The sequence below is a fragment of the Lepidochelys kempii genome, chromosome 13 (genome assembly GCF_965140285.1).
Source record: "Lepidochelys kempii isolate rLepKem1 chromosome 13, rLepKem1.hap1, whole genome shotgun sequence".
Lineage (NCBI taxonomy): Eukaryota > Metazoa > Chordata > Testudines > Cheloniidae > Lepidochelys > Lepidochelys kempii.
This window is the reverse complement of record NC_136392.1, coordinates 17703585-17725053: the sequence shown is the minus strand read 5'-3', so window position 1 is coordinate 17725053 and position 21469 is coordinate 17703585. Positions and strand designations below refer to the sequence as shown.

General features: G+C 42.6%; 1 protein-coding gene across 3 annotated transcripts in view; it reads left to right on the top strand.

The window, feature by feature from the left end:
- The window catches only part of ARFGEF2 (ARF guanine nucleotide exchange factor 2), a 60757-nt gene that overhangs the window by 10855 nt on the left and 28433 nt on the right, over positions 1–21469 (top strand). For all 3 annotated transcript variants that reach the window (XM_073309478.2, XM_073309479.2, XM_073309480.2), the window contains exons 2-14: positions 2694–2724; positions 8613–8736; positions 9979–10125; positions 11023–11202; positions 12179–12398; positions 13316–13387; positions 13756–13907; positions 15756–15886; positions 16490–16724; positions 17016–17115; positions 17431–17570; positions 20025–20133; positions 21223–21424. In XM_073309478.2, coding sequence (XP_073165579.1) covers positions 2694–2724; positions 8613–8736; positions 9979–10125; positions 11023–11202; positions 12179–12398; positions 13316–13387; positions 13756–13907; positions 15756–15886; positions 16490–16724; positions 17016–17115; positions 17431–17570; positions 20025–20133; positions 21223–21424 — 1843 coding nt within the window. The remainder of the gene's footprint in view (positions 1–2693; positions 2725–8612; positions 8737–9978; positions 10126–11022; positions 11203–12178; positions 12399–13315; positions 13388–13755; positions 13908–15755; positions 15887–16489; positions 16725–17015; positions 17116–17430; positions 17571–20024; positions 20134–21222; positions 21425–21469) is intronic.

Here is a 21469-nt window from a genome sequence, read left to right as displayed (position 1 = left end):
TGAACTTCATTAACTCAAAGGATGTTACTCAAGCTTGCTGCTACCTCTGATGGTATTCTGTGCAGAATAGGTAGGATACTATCTGAAGAGTTCAGTCTGTTCTTGTGCCATTGCTCATTGCCGGAGTCTGTTTTCCCTTCTTTTAACCACTGAACACATTGACCTGTGGTAGTGTGATATGGAAGGATAAGTGTGGTATTAGGAGTCGAGGGTCCCAAGTTCCAGTCCTGGCTCTGTCACTAACTGATCTTATGCAGGTCACTTCCTATCTCTTCCATCTCCCCATGTGTAAAATGGGGATAATAGCACTAACTCACCTACTTTACAGGCACACTGTGAGGATTCATTCTTGTAACGTCCTGTGTATAAATGCTAAATATATGTGAGGGATATATAGTTGTCTGAAACACTGAAAGATACTGTACCAGTCAAAAGCATCTCTTGTTTAGCTGTGGCGTGTTTTACAATGAGCTTCTGCAGCAAGTTCCCCATCTTGGTCTAGTACAAATGTTAGCAAAAACCAGGTAGAAGCTTCTTCCTACCCACCCACCCTGGTCTCAGTGACTGCTTTTTGTTTACCCGAGCACTTCTGGGAAGTGTGAGAAATGTCTAAAGTTTCGGTGGACAAGGCCCAGTTGTGGGTCAAATACTAGGGAGGCTAAGGAGGCATGAGGGGTTGATTTGAAGGGAGTTGGAATGAGAATGAGCTGTTGAATATGTAATATTGTTCAGTACTGAGACACAGACACAAGCTACAGAAACACAGTGGGAGGAGGAAAGATCCAAGATTTAGAAAATGTCAATGTCTTTTTCTATAAAATGTGTCTAATACCACCTGGAGAGTTGGGAGGCCTAACTAGGTTGTTAAAGCATTTTGAGATCTTTGGATGGAGAGCACTGTAGAAGTTCAAAATGTACTTCTGGAATAGTAATGATGTATCAATTGTAACCCACCATTGGTGCCACAGTGTCACCAATACACGGTGATGTGGTAACAAGTCTTCATAAGTACACGGATCCATGGAAATATGTATTCTGGGCTACTTGACAAAGGTTGGGGCGATAGCACCCAAGGTTCATAATATTAACATGACACTGGAGGGATTCTGTTGGAGAAATATATCTGACACCACAGAGGTGTATCCGTATTTAAGCATGGTGTTTTACAGACAACTACAGGCTCCAAGTGGAGGAGGTATGACCTAGCGTTTGAGTCCTGGAATGCTCATAGGAGCTCTTTGCTTTCCTCCATTCACTTACTATTTCTTGCATAATAGCACTCCTGAGAATGAGAAAAGTTATTAGGCTACTCAGGTGACACCAAAGTCATCTGAATTTATGTACATCTAGTCCAAGGCTAATGACACTCCTCCAAAGGTGGTTTTGAAGAGCAAGTACAGAGTGAATTGCCCATTGTCCAGGATTATCGCTTGAAACAAGTTTAGATACCGACAGTATCCTGTCTGGAAGTTATAAGAGTATAAGGCTGCCATCCACAGCTAGTGAAAATTAGGTTTCAGAGTAACAGCCGTGTTAGTCTGTACTTGCAAAAAGAAAAGGAGGACTTGTGGCACCTTAGAGACTAACCAATTTATTTGGGCATAAGCTTTTGTGAGCTACAGTTGCATCCGATGAAGTGAGCTGTAGCTCACGAAAGCTTATGCTCAAATAAATTGGTTAGTCTCTAAGGTGCCACAAGTACTCCTTTTCTTTTTGTGAAAATTAGGTCACTGTTAAAGTACTGACAGGTTTCAGAGTAACAGCCGTGTTAGTCTGTATTCGCAAAAAGAAAAGGAGGACTTGTGGCACCTTAGAGACTAACCAATTTATTAGAGCATAAGCTTTCGTGAGCTACAGCTCACTTCCTCAGATGCATATCGTGGAAACTGCAGCAGGCTTTATATATACACAGAGAATATGAAACAATACCTATTCCCACCCCACTGTCCTGCTGGTAATAGCTTATCTAAAGTGATTTCCAGCACAAATCCAGGTTTTCTCACCCTCCACCCCCCCACACAAATTCACTCTCCTGCTGGTGATAGCCCATCCAAAGTGACAACTCTTTACACAATGTGCATGACAATCAAGCTGGGCTATTTCCTGCATAAATCCAGGTTCTCACATCCCCCCCACCCCCATACACACACAAACTCACTCTCCTGCTGGCAGGACAGTGGGGTGGGAATAGGTATTGTTTCATATTCTCTGTGTATATATAAAGCCTGCTGCAGTTTCCACGATATGCATCTGAGGAAGTGAGCTGTAGCTCACGAAAGCTTATGCTCTAATAAATTGGTTAGTCTCTAAGGTGCCACAAGTCCTCCTTTTCTTTTTGTTAAAGTACTGGGATCTTAGATTATTAGGTGCTCTGATTTCACTGCGAGTGTGGCATAAACACTAAGGTAACATTTGCAACATGTACTTCTGATTGGCGATGAGGCTTGCTGTATTTACACTCCTGAAAATTTACTGTATTTAGAAAGTTCTGCTGTTAATGTACACCCAAGCAGATTTATTTATGTTTGGAAGCTTTGTTTAATGTACAGCAGAAAGAATAGCAGACACTAATGATGTATAACTTCTAGTTTGAGACTAGTTTACTTCATGACAATTGCATGTAAATTCAGAAGGTGTCATTTCTGTTGAGTGTTGTGGTATCTTCATTGTTCTGCCTTTTCTTTTTTTCCTAGATGAAATAAAAACAGATCTAGAAAAGCAAAGGTAAGTTCTTAATACAATTAATAGCAACCTCTCTTGCTGCTATTTGTCAAAGATTGCACAGTAGTGAGTGTGCAAGTATCTGAGCAGCAATTTTTGCAAAGTACAAACAAGCTAGCTTATTGGAGAGAGTTTGAATAGCTTTGGTACTGTCTGTGTAAGGAAACGTGTTTGTGGAGAGTACTAATTATGTAATGCATGTGGTTGTGGGTAATCAAGCTGTAACTGCCAGCACATTTCATTACAAATAATTGCCACATTTCTGAAGGATGCCAATTTTTCACTTCCTTTCGTTAACTAGGTTTGTCTCTTAATAGTCATGACTTAACCATATTTGTTAATAGAAAATCCTAGTCTCTTCTTTTTGTGGTTCTTTTGTGTTCAATAATTCATGGTTTTTAGTTGTTTTGATCACAAATGCTGGTCTGCGATAACATTTAATTAGCTACAGGTCAGCCAAGTCACTGGATTTCTTTCCGACATTAGCAACTCTGTGAATCAGTGTTATTACATCACCCCTCTCTCTCTCTCTCACACTCACACACACACATACATATATGGTATAGCCGGATTAATAGTATCTTAATGGGAAAATCTTTACATTCTATGCATCCCCCAGTACGCTAGGATGGTGTTTTGGGAGTTGGATGGGGATAAGCTGACAAATGGTGATGTTCTAAAACTTGATAAAGCGGAATCTAATAAAATATTTCACCAATACCTAAATTGATAGTAAAAGCTAGAGATGGCTTTCGTGGAAGAAAGTGTGTGTGTGTGTGTGTGCGCGCTTAAGTTCTAAGTGCAAAATTAAAAGTACTTCCCAAAAGAGTCTTACATTTCTTGGGGTATAGGGAAGGGGAATTCAGGATCAACAGAAGATGTTTGAGTCTCTGAGACTGATCTTTCCCTAGTCGTATCACATTTAATTGTATTTCCTTTAGAAATGAAGTTTCAGTATGAACATCAAAATATAATCTGAGGGCTGTAATTTTTCTCTTTGAATTAAGAGCAGATTTATGGCCATATAAAACTTCAGTAGTCATTTGAATCTGAGACTCACAAACTAAGTGGAAAATTGGAGAGATTAATTGTCAAGGCCTATTTACCTGTTAATGCTAAGAGAAGCTACACTTAATGAAACACTCTGACAGGAGTAAAGAGCAAGATGAAAAGCACTACTAATTCCTAAATGGATAAATGGCAGTTAAAATTTATTTTCGCATTTGAGTCCTAGTCTCCAGCTAGTATATGTCATAGTTTCACAGATTTACATCCTTGGTGTCTGTAAATCAGTTTCCAAAATCATCACTGGCTTCTCCTCTCGCTCTGCTACCTACCAAGAATAAAAATGTCCATCTCAATCTCAATATTTGTTTTCAGATTGCAAATTTGGAAATACAAGGAATTCATAAAGGTCTCTTAAAAAAAAAATTTGCAAACACGTGGCCTTCTGGCCAGGGACTGAACACTTCTCCGTTTATTAGCGTTTTCACTTCTCATAATGTTGCTTGTTACTTAAAATATTTTAAGTAAAGTCACCACTTCCCCAGAAATCTTCACATGGTCTCTGTAGAACTTTCTCCATTATCACCAAGATTGTAGAATCATATGACTGGAAGGGACCTCGAAAGGTCTTCTAGTCCAGTCCCCTGCACTCAAGGCAGGACTAAGTATTATCTCTAGACCATCCCTGACAGGTGTTTGTCTAACCTGCTCTTAAAAATCTCCAATGATGGACATTCTACAACTCCCCAGGCAATTTATTCCAGTGCTTAATCACCCTGATAGTTAGGAAGTTTTTCCTAATATCCAAAATAAACTGCCATTGTTGCAATTTAAATCCATTGCTTCTTGTCCTATCCTCAGAGGTTAAGGAGAACAATTTCTCTCCCTCCTCCTTGTAATAACCTTTTATGTACTTGAAAACTGTCATGTCCCGTTCTCTCCCCCCTCCCCCCCACCCGGTCTTCTCTTCTCCACACTAAACAAACCCAATTATTTCACTCTTCCCTCATAAGTCACATTTACTAGACCTTTAGTCATTTTTGTTGCTCTTCTCTGGACTTTCTCCAATTTGTCCACATCTTTCCTGAAATGTGGTGCCCAGAACTGGACACAATACTCCAGCTGAGGCCTAATCAACGTGGAGTAGAGCAGAAGAATTACTTCTTATGTCTTGCTTACAACATTCCTGCTAATAGAGGCCAGAATGATGTTTGGTTTTTTTGCAATATGGTTACACTGTTGACTCATATGTAGCTTGTGCTCCACTATGACCCCCAGATCCCTTTCCACAGTACTCTTCCCTAGGCAGTCATTTCCCATTTTGTATGTGTGCAACTGATTTGTTCCTAAGTGCATTAGTCCTTGTTGAAGTTCATCCTATTTACTTCAGACCATTTCTCCAATTTGTCCAGATAACTTTGAATTTTATTCCTATCCTCCGAAGCACTTGCAACCCTCTCCCAGGTATTGGTATTGTCCGCAAACTTTATAAATATACTCTCTCGATGCCATTATCTAAATAATTGATGAAGATATTGAACAGAATCGGACCCAGGAGTGATTCCTGCAGCACCCCACTCAATATGCCCTTCCGGCTTGACACTGAACCACTGAAAGCTACTCTCTGGGAACGGTTTTGGAACCAGTTGTGCACCCACCTTATATAGTAACGCCTTGCTTAACATTGTAGTTATGTTCCTGAAAAATGCTACTTTAAGCAAAACTATGTTAACTAAATCCAATTTCCTCATAAGAATTAATGTAAATTGGGGGGCTTAGGTTCCAGGGAAATTTTTGCTCCAAACAAAAGACTGTGTGTGTGTGTGTTTGTGTGATATATACGTGCGCACACATACAGTATAAGTTTTAAATTAATTAATTTAATACTGTACACAGCAATGATGATTGTGAAGCTTGGTTCACGTGGTGGAGGAAGAGGGTGGGATATTCCCCAGGGAATGCCTTACTGCTAAATGTTGAACTAGCACTTGGCTGAGTCCTCAAGTGTTAACACGTTGTTAATGTAGCCTCACACTCTACAAGGCAGCACAAATGGAGGGACAGACACACCGTGTGTGTGTTTGAGAGAGAGAGACGAGCATTGCCCCTTTAAGTATGCTGATCCCACTCTAAGTACACTGCCTTTTTAAGTAAATCAGCAAGTTGAGACAGCAGCTGCTGCCAGCAAGCTCCCTCCGTCCTGAGCCCTGTCCTGTCCCACACTGCTCTGTGGAGATGGGCGTCAGGACCGGGGCGAGGGGAACACCCTGACATCAGCACCCCTCTTCTCTTTCCTTCCCTTCTCTCCCCCCTCGCCCTGCCCCGCACAGCAAGCAGGAGGCTCTGTGGAGCAGTTCCAAGGCAGAGGGCAAGAGCAGCACATGGCAGTGGGGGGAGAGACAGCTGAACTGCCTGGCAGTTGATAGCCTGCTGGGCGGCGGCCGCACAGGGAACTTAGGGGAGCTGATGGGGGGGGTCTGCCGGTCCACCCTGGTTCCAAGCCCCCACCAGGTCGCTCCAACAGGCTGCTCTTTCTGCAAGCAGTGGACAAACCAGGCAGCTGCCAAACAACGTTATAAGGGAGCACTGCACAACTTTTTAAACGAGCATGTTCCCTGATTGATCTGCAATGTGACAACATTAAGTGAGGAGTTACTGTAGTAGCTCCATCTAGGTCAGGGGTCTCAAACTCAAATGAACGCTAGGGCCACATGAGGACTAGTATATTGGCCGGAGGGCTGCACCACTGACTTACCCCTGGCCCCACTCCACCCCTTCTGTGAGATCCTGCCCCCAGGCAGTGCAGGAGGGGTGCAGCAGGCAGCTCAGGGCAGGGGATTGGGGTGCAGGAGGGGTGTGGGGTGCGGCAGAGGGCTTAGGGTGCAGCAGGGGGCTCAGGGCAGGGGGTTTGGCTGCAGGAGGGGTTCGGGGGGGCGGATCCGGCCCACCGGGGACAGGGCAGGCTCACTGGCCCGCCCCTCCTCTATGCTGCTCCGGGAAATGGCCGGGCCTGTTGGGGCGGCGGGGGGGGGCATAGGGGTCTGTGTGTTACCTTGGCCACTCCTCCAGGTACCGCCTCCGAAGCTCCCATTGGCCACGGTTCGGCTAGGGCAACATACAGACCCGTGTGCCGCCCCTCCCCCAGATTTCCGGCCGCTTCCCGGAGTGGCTCTGGGGCAGGGCAGGCAGGGAGGGAGCTTGCCCTGCCCCCGGTGTGCGCTGGGCTGGAGCTGCTCTAGGTAAATGCTGGGGGGGGGCCACGGGGAGCTGGCGGGCCACAGAAAATAACCCCGCGGGCCACATGCAGCCTGTGGGCCGTGTGTTTGAGACCCTGATCTAGGTTGTATTTCCCTAGTTTTGTTAATGAGAAGGTCACGTGAGAGAGGATCAGAAGCCTTACCAAAGTCAAGATATACCACATCTACCGCTTCTTCTCTCTCCCCTCCTTCACCCCCCCCCCCCACCCCGCCAGCTTGTTACTCTGTCAAAGAAGGCTATTAGGTTGGTTTGACATAATTTGTTCTTGACAAATCCAAGCTGACGGTTACTTATCACCTTAATATCTTCTAGGTGTCTGCAAGTTGATTGCTTAATTATTTGCTCCACTATCTTTCTGGGTACTGAAGTTAAGCTGACTGGTCTGTAATTGTCCTTATTCCCCTCTTTATAGACTGGCACTATATTTGCCCTGTGGAATCTCACGGGTCTTCCATGACTTTTCACAGATAATTGCTAATGGCTCAGATAGCTCCTCAGTCAGCTCCTTTATTTTAGGATGTATTTTATCAGGCCCCAGTGATTTGAAAACAGTAATTTTTAACTTTCCTATTTTAGACTCTGAGCCTACCTCCTTTTCACTGGCATTCATTAAGTTAGATTTCCATTTGCTACAAAACTTTTTGGTGAAAACTGAAACTAAAAAGTCATTTAGCACTTCTGCCATTTCCACATTTTCTTTTGTTTTCCCCACTCAATGAGATCAATTGTTGAGTTACACCTCTACCCCGATATAACGCAGTCTCACCCATAATACAGTAAGATTTTTTTGGTTCCCGGGGACCGCGTTATATCGGGGTAGGGAGAGGAACTGTTCCCTGCCCCAGCTCGCCTCAGCCTCCTCCCCTGGCACTGGAAGCCTGGAAGGAAGTGTGTGGGGTGGGGGGGAGAAGCAGAGCAGCGGTGGTGTGCTCAGGGGAGGAGGCAGAGCGGAGGTGAGCTGGGGCCGGGAGCGGTTCCTCTGCGCCCCTGCCCGGCCCCAGCTCACCTCTGCTCCATCTCCTCCCACGAGCACGCCGCAGCTCCGCTTCTCCCCCCTCCCAGGCTTGCCAAGAAGCGGAGCTGCGGCACGCTCATGGGAGGAGACGGAGCGGAAGTGAGCTGGGGTGGGGGGGGCCCGCAGAAGTAAGTGGGGGGTGCTGAGGAACCGCTTGTGGAAACACGAATTCGGATATAACGAGGTAAAGCAGCCCCGCTCCCCAGAACACTGCTTTACCGCGTTCTATCCGAATTTGCGTTCTATCTGACCACGTTCTATGGGGGTAGAGGTGGAGTGGGCCTGGTTTTTCTCTTGTACTAGTGTAAATGGAGAGTAATTCAACTGAAACCACAATGGCTTTAAACAATATCAGTGAAAGGAGAATCTGACTGTATGCTATTTGTGAGGAGGGAAGTATCAAAATGAATAGCTGTAATATAAGAAAATCTGAAGTTGGATTTTAAAGTAGATTGAGTCTTCAGGGTTTAAAAATGTATTCAGTTTTGTGGGGAGAAAATGGCATCCCTTTTACATGCTGCTGTGCGCCACTTATACTTTAATTTTGAAGCCGGTGAAAATGTAGTCGTAATTTTCAGAGCACAAGCAATGCATTTTTTTCCTCTTAAACTAGGCAAGGCACTGTCTCTCCACCAAAAGCAAACTTCATCGAAGCCGATAAGTATTTCCTTCCATTTGAGCTGGCCTGCCAATCCAAGTCCCCACGCATCGTCAGTACCTCACTAGACTGCTTGCAGGTAAGTATCCTGTTTAAACTGGAATAGGGTGAGGTATTATGCGCAAGATTACCGGTCTAAAATCTTGTCCTTTTATCAGTAATCGTGACAGTGAAGGAGTGAATTTAGCCAGAATACGTACAATTGCTCTGACCAAAACCATTCTGTATTTACTCCTACTGGAATTCTGTGCCTCTGGCGCAATGGAGAATTTTGTGCAGAATTGATGTTTCCTGCAAAATTTGGTTTCACCAGGCTCCCCCCTCACCCTCCGCTCCAGCACTCCCGCTAACTGTCCGCCCTGGGCAGCTAAGGTGCCAGGAGTGTGATTATACTGTGGTTTGTCAAAACGACACATCATTTTGCAGAATTTTAAAATACTGTGTGCAGAATTTTTAATGTTTTTGGCACAGAATTTCCCCAGGAGTAATTTACTTATGTAAATCACACAATAGGGCTTTACAAAACTTGGCTGAAAAATCTTGCTGTGATCTGAAAGCTTGTCCTCAGAAGATCCTTTTCAGCTGCCTTTCTTGAAGCAGTTTTTGAACTGAATAAGAATACATCAGCGTTAGCTTTTCAGGCACTTCAACATTTTGCATAACGTGGCAAAGCATTCTGTATACAGATTTGTAGGTGGAAACTAACATTCCTAATGGGGCCATTATAGTAAACCCTTAAACTGGCTTGTAGCACCAACCTGAAATCAGTCGGAGTTTTGGGTGCAGGATCACGGCCTCTGATTATTGTCCTTTTTTTTTTTTTTTTTTAATCGGCTGTTTCTAATAATTTAAAATGGGCTTTTTCAGGAATTTCACTGTTTAAGCAGACTTGGTCTTTCTGGGGTGTTAAAAATACCTCCAAAAACCAAAACTTGTTTGTTATAGCAGAAAATTTTGCTAATGCACATTTGTATTCTATTGACTATAATATGGACTGGCATGGAGTCCTTTTATGATGGCATTTTGTATCTACCTGCTCATTGCTGGTATAAAGCTTGCAAAGGAGACATTAGGCTGTTTAACTTGGAAAAATGTTTGGTTTCTTTAAAGCTTTAGTTGTCTGACATATGGACAATCCAAGCATACATATGACTCAGTCTGGTCTGGCTCATTTTTGTACTGTCAGCAAAGGTGAGCACTGTCTTGTAGGAGGCTGTAATCGGTTAGGAGAACCGTATACAAAAATCTTTCCCTGCGCTGTATTGCCCGTGTCTTGTAACTGACAGTGTGTAACGCTCTAATCTCTATTCTCTCCACTTAGAAACTCATTGCATATGGACATATCACTGGCAACGCTCCGGATAGCGGAGCTCCTGGAAAGCGCCTGATTGACCGGATAGTTGAGACCGTTTGCAATTGCTTTCAGGGTCCTCAAACAGATGAGGGAGTGCAGTTACAAATAATTAAGGTATTTCAGTTCGCTATTTTTTTAAGGTTCATTTTAGGGATTTTGTTTGCTTAATGGAAAACTTTTTCCATCTTGCATGTTGCACTGCAGCAATAGCATTCCTAAATCTGAAAGCCAGGGCCAAATGCTTCACCTGCTTACACTTCATGCAGTCTCATTGATTTCAATGGGGTTTTCAAAGGGTGTAAACTGGTGAGGAATGGGGACTATAAATCTATTTCTTTCGATAAAAATGAAAACAAATTGATCAGCAATTGCTTGAAACTATAAAATTAGAGGCATATATCAGTGGCTCAGTAGATATTAGTCCACCATACACTGTGCTCAGAAGATCTGACATGCTATAGTAGCATCACTAGTCTGGTTTTGGTCCAGGAATATTAGGGTATTGCAGGTGAGAGCAGAAGTTTGGTTGGTGGAGATCTAATAATTTGATGCCCAACTTCAAAGCTTCCCTTGGTCAGAGAAAGGAACCGGTGACTGATTGTGAAGGTGGAGAGAGTCCTTACTTTCATCACAATAGGTCGTCTTCGAGGCAAACATTGATGTACTTTTAAAATAACTGCATGGAATAGATCGTTCGATATCTCCAATCTCTTTACAAATTTCAGCTATAAAATTATAGGGTTAGAAGAGACTGTAAGGGTCATCTAGTCTAACCCCCTGCCAAAATGCAGGATTTGTTGTGTAAACTTCCTCCAATCTAATTTTGATTTCAAAGAAATAGTCTTATAAAGGTAGGTTGGAGTAGACGTGTGTATTCCATAACAAAGCCACAGCCTACTTATTTACCTGTGTAAATCTTCTAAAATATGGTTGTTCCTACTTATTTAGATTTCAATCTTCCTGTGTGTGTGTAATATATATTTATATATATATATATATATTTTTTTTTAGGCTCTTCTTACTGCTGTGACATCTCCATATATAGAAATTCATGAAGGAACCATCCTTCAGACTGTTAGAACCTGTTACAACATCTATCTAGCCAGTAAAAATCTCATTAATCAGACTACTGCCAAGGCTACCCTCACTCAGATGCTGAATGTTATTTTCACCCGGATGGAGAATCAAGCTGTATGTCATTATTGCTTTTACCAATCTATCGTCTTTAATATTTAGCCTTGAAAAATGAACTTACTACTCTACTTTTTTGTGTGCTGTTGTGATACAATATCTCTTGTTCTATAGTAAAGAAAATCAGGGACAAATTCTGATTTGAAATGTGTTACTGGTAAAAGAATTTGACTCTGTAACTTATGCTTAACAGAGCTGCGTAAAGAAATGGACACACAGTCTAGAATAAAGCTCCCTCCCCCTGACAACTACAAAAGGACTTTTTATTCTGGGTTTGCCCTTAGAGAAATTGTATGTTTTTAAATGTCAAGGAAACGCAGCTCTATTAATCTTTGCTAATCAAATACTGTACATGTAGGCATACTGTACAAATATTTGATTTGATCTTCAAAATAAAGCAATTCATTACACAAGCAAAGCATAGAAGAAACTGTAGACAAAGCAGATATAACTTTTATTAAACATGATTAGTGAATCAACTCAGTAACGTCAAGATTTGAAAGTAAGGGAAAAACAGGGATCAAATTTGAAGGGGGGTTATGTTTATGCAAAGCTAATCTGTCAAGTGTAATAAAGCAACTTGAATAAAATTTAAGATGAAAAATCCACAAAGCTTGTACCTAGAGCAGAAAGATTGGTTTCTAATTAAATCTAATAGCCATTAAAGCAGGGGTAGTGAATAGGCAGACCGAGGGCCAAATACAGACCACCAGACGCTTTTGAACAGATCCTGAAATCTTTTAATTTTCTTACCATTATTGGGTGGGTTTTTTTATTATTTTTCTTCTCTGGAGTCTGTACCTTGACCAAGAAATTTGGACCTGGACAAAAAATAATTGACTACCTCTGCCTTAAAGTGTGACCTTGTATACATTCTTGGTGTATTTCACTGTCTGATGCTTAAGTTATGTGTTCAGCTTCTCTTTGCTTTATTATAGGGTGTTTTTGGAGAAATAGTGTTTATCTTGTTTTTTAGATACAAGAGGCCAGAGAATTAGAAAAACCAAATCAACAAAAACCCCAGTCTCCCATGATTCAAGATGTGGTAGGATCTCCAAAGATTAATCTACTGCGACACAGCTCACAGGAAGGGAAACCCTCAACCCCTGAAAAAACAGACTTAACAAATGGCGAGCCTGAGAGAACTGAAAATGCAGATCAGAAACCAGAAAGAGATCTGACTCCTTCAGTCTCCGGTAAATAAGATAATGTTGCTTGTGCTGACTTACAGTAAAATGAGTTGCCCACAGAGGTAATTCTGAGTATGTCCCTATACATTCTTTAAACACCCATCTTTTTTTAATGGCTCGTTAAATCATGAAAATAACACTGCCTTTCTTTTGGCAATCTGGTCTGCCTCCCCTCTCCTCCCTCCTATTCTCTACTTTGGAGCACTACCCAACATGGCTCTAATTTCTTGGTGTGAAAAAGCTTGATCATGTTAGGGACATTGTTGAAATGGGTGTGTAGTTCCCAAAAGTGCAAGTCTTACCTAGCTCTGTAACTGCCAAGACAAATATTCTAGGCATTTACAGCATTTGTCTTGCAAACCTGTCAGTGAAAGTGGATAGATATCCTTGGGACTCAAACATTTTCTTTACCGAAGTGTAACCACTTTAAAATGAGTGAAATGTTAGTCTTAGACTACTTGGTAATATAAAATCTGTGTGTGCTGGGTTTTGACCTTGTTGTTTTCAGTTGTGGGGCAAATGGAGAAGGTGGGGTAAGGTGTCTAGAAACAACAGAGCTGAAGCTAGTTGAAAGTCCTATGGGGGAACAAATAGTATGTGAACATCTACTTCAAAGATTTTCCTAATTCTACACACAATGGAGGTTGCAGAGGTAGCCTTAATTCTGGCATTTCTTAATCTTTGCTTGACTTTCATACTTAATGTTCTTTACTGTAGGGTTTTTTTGTTATATTTGGTAAAATAGTACTACTAACAAATTTTTGCTTAACTCAATAACATTTGACTGTAGAAAACAAAATGTAGTGTTACCTACATAGCGTGTGCGTTTGTGTGTATAAAATGCCTTTACAAGAAAACACTAAATTGCAGTATTCTTCTTACCTCCCCTGCAAAAAATCCTATTTCTTGGCATATTTAACCAGAGGAAACCACTGATGGAGGCAAGGAAATGGTTACAGCCATCCTGGAGGATGTGGTCATATCAGCTGTTAAAGGTAAAACTTCCATATGGGAAGAACCTTTCCCAAGTAAGTGTGTGTGTGTATGTATGTATGTATCTCCAACTTTTGCTTTGTGCTTTTAAAAGTATGGAATGCCTTTTTCCTTAAGAATTTATTTTGAGATCCACTGATGTTGTCAAGCACCTACTGAGGTCTGCAATAGGAACACTGTCAATATCCTCCCATGCATCACAGTAACCCTTCCTCTGGGTAAAGCTCCCTCTAGCCAATTAGTGCCGCTCTTGTCCATCAACCACAAGAGTGTCACCTGTGCACCCTAAGAATTTGTATAATGACATTGATATGTTAGTGAATTTATTATTGCAAGTATTTTATTTGGACTTTTTTTTTTTTAATTTAAGTGGCTGAAGAAAAGCATGTTTTAGCTGAAATAGCTAGGCCTGCATCTGAATTAGAAGCAGTGGATCTTGCCCCTGATGGTGGTATTAATGAAAATGTACAAACGAATGGAATTCCAGATGACAGACAGTCTATCTCCTCCACGGATAATCTGGTAAAAACAAAAACCCCAGACTCTTGAAGATTGCAAATGTCTTTTTGGGGAAAAGATAAATCAGAATGTGTGCAAAAGGACAGCATTTGGTATTTAAAATTAGGTGTGGAACAGTATGTTCTTAAGTTTTGCTTTGCTAACTGAAAGTTTGCATTATAAGAGCATGAAAATAAGATCAGGTTGCATTGTTTTCATATGAGTGCTGTGGTCTGAATAGTGATAAAATAGCCGCCTTCCTGAATGCCTGTAGATATTAGTGTATCTACATAGTTAGTCTGTCTCAATACCTGGATCTAGTGGCTTTCAGTTTTTCATTTGAAAGTTTGGAATTACTTCTTTTTGATGGGTAACTTGGAAAAACAACCCTTTAAGATTTATGATGAGTTAAAAGGGGCTGTAAAAATAAAAACTATTAAGTGCCCTAGTTATATTACTAGCATCTTAGGTTTGTCTAAATGAACACGTAGTTCGTGTCAGCCTGGACTGTAAATATACCACTCACTAGTTTGCCATGCAGTGTCCATGTAGACCCTAGTGGCCCACACTAAAAGTTCCCTAGTGTGCTCTGATCTACTTAGGGAACATTCAGTGCACAGCAGGAGAGTCCACACAGACACTTAGGCCTGGTCTACACTCCGAGGTTAGATCAGGTTTAGCCGCATTAGGTCGATTTTTATAATGAATGTGTCTACACAACCAACCCCGTTCCACCAACCTGAAGGGCTCTTAAAAATGACTGCTGTACTCCTCCCCGACGAGGGGAGTAGCGCTAAAATCGACCTTCCTGGGTTGAATTTGGGGTACTGTAGACACAGCGCTGTGCAATTAGATGGTATTGGCCTCTGGGAGCTATCCCAGAGTGCTCCAATGTGGCCGCTCTGGACAGCACTTTCAATTCCGATGCACTAGCTAGGTACACAGGAAAAGCACCGGGAACTTCTGAATTTCATTTCCTGTTTGGTCAGTGTGGCGAGCTCAGCAGAACAGGTGACCATGCAGTCCCAGAATCATAAACGAGCTCCAGCATGGAGCGAATAGGAGACACTCAGTCTGATTGCTCTATGGGGAGAAGAATCTGTCCAGGCAGAACTCCGTGCTATGGTGTCTGCACAGATTACGGCGTGAAATGATTGTTTGCCATTGCTTTCAAGGAGGGAGGGAGGGGAGACTGACGACATACCCAAAACCACCTGCGATAATTTTTTTGCCCCATTAGGCACTGGGAGCTTAACCCAGAATTCCAATGGGCAGTGGGGACTGTGGGATAGCTACCCACAGTTCACCACTCTGAGTCGATTATAGCCACGGTACTGAGGACGCACTCTGCTGACCTGATGCACTTAGTGGGGATATGCGCGATTGACTGTATAAAATCGGTTACTAAAGATCGACTTCTATAAAAGCGACCTAATTTCATAGTGTAGACATGCCCTTAGTGCACAGCCAGCTAGTCAGAGTAGTTTTAGGCCCCAGTTTGCCACAAACTAAGTATTTATATAGCCAAACCCTTAGATTATTGAAACAGAGTTGAAAAAAATCTAATTTACTCTGTTTGCGTGGTATTTTACATTTTTCACACTAGACAGTGTAAACAAATTAGTTTCACTTTTGGGTTTTCTTCCACCATGATGCTGCTTTGATTATGAACACTGCATACAGATGACTTTGTTCTTTAACCACAGATTCCACTAGAACTTAAAAATAAATCATTGCATTCCTGCTAGCTTGGGTAAAGATGACTTTTGCTGAACTTAAATTTGTGGCTAAACTTGGCTTTATGGTGACTCATTTTTTCGCCTTATCAGTTTTTGTAATGAAGATTTGATGTGGTGGTTCTTTGTTCATTAGGAAATGGATGTACCTGGATCCCAGTCAGCTGCCAAATTCTCCCATATCCTGCAGAAGGATGCTTTCCTTGTGTTCCGGTCACTGTGCAAGCTTTCAATGAAACCGCTTGGTGATGGACCACCAGATCCCAAGTAATGAGATTATATTTACTGAGTTGTATGCTCTCCAGATAACTATTTTTAGGAACAAAGGGAAACAGATTGTCTAGGTACTTCATAGTACAGTCTTGGTCATCCAGATCTCCGAGTTACTCCCCTGTTTTGAATACGTTCAGAGATCTTTTTGCATTGAAAATTCCCTGTATGCATACCTTCTTACTTGGATAAACCAAATAGCAGAGGGATACAGTACTGCAGGAAACCATTAGACTGTAGTTCATGTGGTCTCAACAAAAGTTGCCTTAGCTGTAATATCTCTGCAGTTCTGTAGAAAGAACATTTTACTCCTTCTGCAGTTTGAATCCTATGCTTTTATGCAACCAGTAGGACTATCTGACCCCATCCCATGGGTTGCAGGCATCTAATATTCTCTTGAAGGAGAAGAATCTCCAAGGTAAGAAGGTTGCTCTTCCCTAGCATTTTCGGCGGAGAAGTCAAGCAAGCTGTTACTCTGAAATCAACTGAGCTAGTGCTCATTTCGCTTGGCCTCAAGAGTCACTGTGACTATGTGCGCACGCATGTGTGAGATGAAAGTAACCTATTTTTTTAACGATAGTCTTCTGCTTTCTTCCCCAGATCCCATGAGTTGCGTTCTAAGATCGTGTCCCTCCAGCTGCTTCTCTCAGTATTACAGAATGCTGGTGGAGTATTCAGGACACATGAAATGTTCATCAATGCAATCAAGCAATATCTCTGTGTAGCGTTATCTAAAAACGGGGTCTCTTCTGTTCCTGATGTCTTTGAGCTGTCTCTTGCCATCTTTCTCACACTGCTTTCAAACTTTAAGACCCATCTAAAAATGCAGATTGAGGTAAGCATGCTTTATCTTCATTTTACGTACAAAGTGTTCTGTTAACTCAGTACATTTTACTACTAATGCAATGCAAAGCAAAGCACAATACTTTAAAAATTACTGCTTCAAAATATTGCTTTTTTTTCACCTTGAAGTACTATCTCCTTTACAGATTGGACATGCATGAGATGAAGACTCTCTTCCAAGTGAAATTACTGCGTACAAATGAATATGCTCATTTAGCATGTTTTTTAAAATTCTTCTGTAGAAAACTACAGACATGTCTTTTGTCTCATTTGCTGTGCACAGGTGTTTTTCAAAGAGATCTTCCTGAATATTTTGGAGACCTCCTCAAGTTCTTTTGAGCACAAATGGATGGTGATTCAGACCTTGACTAGAATTTGTGCAGGTATTTAGTTATAAAAGTTACCTTTTCTTCACAATGTAGAAATAACTTTCCTTGTGGTTTGACAATGATCTGGAAATACTGAAGGCAGCTAATGTCAGAGTAGTGGTAGCTTTAAGTGTGTGTCCTTGGAGAAGTATCTGTCTTTTAATTCAAGATTTTTTTTTAATCAAGAAATGATGCATAAAATAACTGTGCTCTGATATCATGGTGATGAGCATGTTTTAAAAAACATACTTAGGTTCTTTCCAGCTATTTTTTTTATTTAAAAGTTCTAGATCTTTGAATTCTAATATTCTGATTTTTCTCATTTTTAAGATGCTCAGTGTGTGGTGGATATTTATGTTAACTACGACTGTGATTTAAACGCTGCTAATATTTTTGAACGCCTTGTAAATGACTTGTCTAAAATCGCTCAGGGACGGAGTGGACATGAGTTGGGAATGACACCTCTGCAGGTAAGAGCAACAACATTGGAAATTACACTATAGGTCTGTTTTTCCCTTCAGTGCCGCCTCCTTTAAATAATGAGTACCACTTAGTTCAGGGGTGGGCAGAATACGGCCCACGGGCTGGATCTGGTCTGCCAACTGTTTTAATCTAGCCCTCGAGCTTCTGCTGGGGAGCAAGGTGGGGGGCGCTCCATGTGGCTCCCGGAAGCAGCAGCATGGCCCCTCTCCAGCTCCTGTGCATAGGGGCAACCAGGAGGCTCTGCTCTGCACTCTGCCCCCACCCCAAGTGCCCCCCTGTAGCTCCCATTGGCCAGGAGTCACACCCAATGGGAGCTGCGGAGGCGATGCCTGCAGACAGGGCAGCATGCAGAGCTGCCTGGCTGCACCTCCACGTAGGAGCCAGTGGTGGGACATGCCGCTGCTTCCGGGAGTTGCTTGAGGTAAGTGCCGCTTGGAGCCTGCACTTCTGATCCCCCTCCTGCCCTCCGAACCCCTCGATCCCAGCCCGGAGCACCCTCCTGCACCTCCAGCCGGAGGCAGCACCCGTTCTCGCACCCCAATCCCCTGCCCCAGCCCTGATTCCCCCTCCCGCCCTCCGAACCCTTTGGTTCCAGTCTGGAGCACCCTCCTACACCCCAAACTCCGCACCCTCAGCCGGAGCCCCCTCCTGCACCCTGAACTCCTCATTTCTGGCCCCACCCTGGAGCCCACATCCCCAACCAGAGCTCTCACCCCCTCCCATACCCCATCCCCAATTTTGTGAGCATTCGTGGCTTGCTATACAACTTCTGTTCCCAGATGTGGCCCTTGGACCAAAAAGTTTGCCCACCCCGACTTAGTATACGCTTGTATAGTGTGCAACGCAGCTACAGTTGGTTTTATTGAGAGTCACCGATGACTGTCACCGGGGAGGTAGTCCTGTTGTTTCATCTCCTAGTGAATTTAGTTGGTTGAGTGCCCAATGATGATACTATATTATACATGTTCAGGCCACTCTTTTTGTTGGGGGTGCTAAGGGAGAGTTAACGCTTCCATGATGTGAGGCTTCTCCCTACTTCATCACTCATGTGATTTGAGTCATCTGATTTCCTTCTGCGGCTTACCCCGAGAGCAGTAACATTCTGCGTTACAGTACTTGCATTGTGTGGAGTCCATGGCTTTGACATCACCTCTTCATCACAAGCTGTGTTTTTTCCTCTTTAAAATGGCACTCTCCCAGCCATAGATAATGATGGGGCATAACAATCATTCTTCAGCAAGTGCAAAACTATCCTTCCAATATTGACCCTGAGCTATGGTAACCTATTTCTTGCTAACAGTAGTGCTGAAAGCAAATTATAGGGACCGGTCATTGGCATTCTTCACCTTGGAGCTGAACACACCTCTCCCCCACAGTCACAGGTTCATTAACACTATCCCCCTGCAAACCCCTTGTTGGCCAGGGAATGAAACTGACTGAGGATTTATAGCTTGATTACCTGCCTGTCAAGGTAATGCAGTGCAGCTTACTGGGATGCACCTATTTGCTTTTATTTGGAGAAGGTCTGAATTGTAAATCCTTTCACAGCTATTAGTAGAGGCGTTTAGAAAATATGAATGTTGCTTACAACAATATTTCTTGCAATTACAAGGATTAAAAATTGGTGATCCATGATCCAGGACTTACTATAAACAGACCTGGGCCAATATCAATAAAACATTGCTAGATCAAAGAACTGAAGTAACTCTGTGTTCCTGCCCTAATGACATTCTTGCCTTAGGCCTGCTCTACATTACGGGGGGATCGAGCTAAGTTACACAACTTCAACTGCATGAATAACGTAGCTGAAGTTGACGTACCTTAGATCTACTTACTGTGGTAAGTTGATGGCCGACGCTCTCCCGTCAGCTCTGCCTGTGCCTGTCACCCTAGTGGAGTACCGGAGTTGACAAGAGAACCCTCAGCGGTCAGTTTATCATGTCTAGACTAGACGCGATAAATCGACACCTCCCCCCCCCCCGGATTGATTGCTGCCTGTTGATCCAGTGGGTAATGTAGACAAGCCCTGAGTCTCTTCTCCCATTCTTTGGAAGTCCTGGTAACAGCAGGTAAACTGTCCACTTTACCCCTGGAAACACTGCTTTATCAATAGTTGCATATAATATGGCTCTCCAACTGAAAATACTAAAACTGTTTCAAACTGGAAAAAAACCCCACAAGCTGTCATTACTGGTGTCTAAAGCCAACAGTAGTGCTGTACATCAGAACAGCTCTTCTCTACTATTAAGTCTCTCTGAGGTGAGTTCGTTTCTTAAGATTTTACAGGTGTGATTTAACGAGAGAGAGAATTTGTTGGCTTGTTCTCTTCCTGCTTTAGATGTACTTTGTCTCAGCACAGGACTTCTAAATTTTAGTATCTAGGACTTGACCTGTCCAGTACAATGTGATTGATTTTTTTTTTCCTTATTTCTTTTCTGCAGGAACTCAGTCTGCGGAAAAAAGGTCTTGAATGTTTGGTTTCTATTTTAAAGTGCATGGTCGAATGGAGCAAAGACCTGTATGTGAACCCTAACCATCAGGCCAGTCTTGGTGAGATTTCCCCTCCACCCCCCAACAGTAGAACAATGCATTAAAATGTGGATGTGTCTCCAGCAAATAAATATATCTAACTTTTTATGTACACCTTGTTGCTGCTGTTATAACACTAGCTAGCGTGTGTGTAGTTTTTTTCCCATGGGAAACAAATAGAGGTGCCTGCCCTGAAGAGCATACAATCTAGATAATGGACTGACCAAAGACTCTGAATGAGGAGGATGTGGAAACAGAGAGCATTGGTTACAGAAATAGGATTTTGTGGCTATTTGCTTAAGCATAAAGTTCTATTTCAGTAACCCATGTCCTCCTTCCTCTGCTTTCCATTCCTGGTGTGTGATCCTCACTTCTGTGGCAGATCCACTGACAGGGTTATAAGCTCCTTGAGACATAGGTGTGGTTTAAAAAAAAAGCTAGTGAAACTTGTGGAAGCTTTAAGATTAAAAATACAATGTACCTGGTAGACTGAGGAATATCAAAGCTTTATGAAAAGTAAAGTGTCTTGTCTACAAACTGATAATTCACAGTGAACATGGGGAAAGATGCCTGTTTACAGATATTTCTTTTTCTGTTTAAAAGCTGAGGTTCTAGGAGTTGATCAGGAGACTGAACAGGATAATTCTTATGTGCACTAGTAGTGTGTGTAGGCCCCAGGAATTCAATAGATTTTTTTTTTTTTTTTTTAAAACCACACACGAGGTGGGGCCCTCATATTGAGGAGTGTGCTGGCCAGCTCTCCCCCGATCACTTAGGTGGTGAAACTGGTGCTATTCTAAGTAGCAATAGCTGTTCTGCACCCTGTACACCATTCTTCACTAGGCGGAGGAGCCGAGATCTTTCCTCCACTCTTCTCCCTCACTGCTTTGGGAAAGTAGCGTGAGGCATAAGATATCCCTAATGATTAAATGTTTGGTGGCTGTTTGCTGGAGAGAGCGGGGTCTGGCAAGGAGGAGGATTGGATGGCTTAAGAGGATTGTGGGTGAAGCGTGTGTGTGTGTGCATGCGTGTTCAAATGCTCCTTGGGGGCACGTTGGCTTTTCTCACTAATCCATTTTTATGCTTCTTGTACTCTTCACCTGCATACAGGTCCAGATAGGCCTTCAGATCAGGAAATGGGTGAAGGTAAATGTTTGGAAACTGGAAGAAGACGGAGTAGTGTGAGTTCCTTGGATTCGACTGTGTCCTCAGGGATTGGAAGCATTGGCATCCAGACTGCTGTCCCTGATGATCCTGAGCAATTTGAGGTCATCAAGCAACAAAAAGAGATAATTGAACATGGCATAGAATTGTAAGTGGATTGGCAAGGAAATAAAGGCTAATTAGTGTGAGTGTT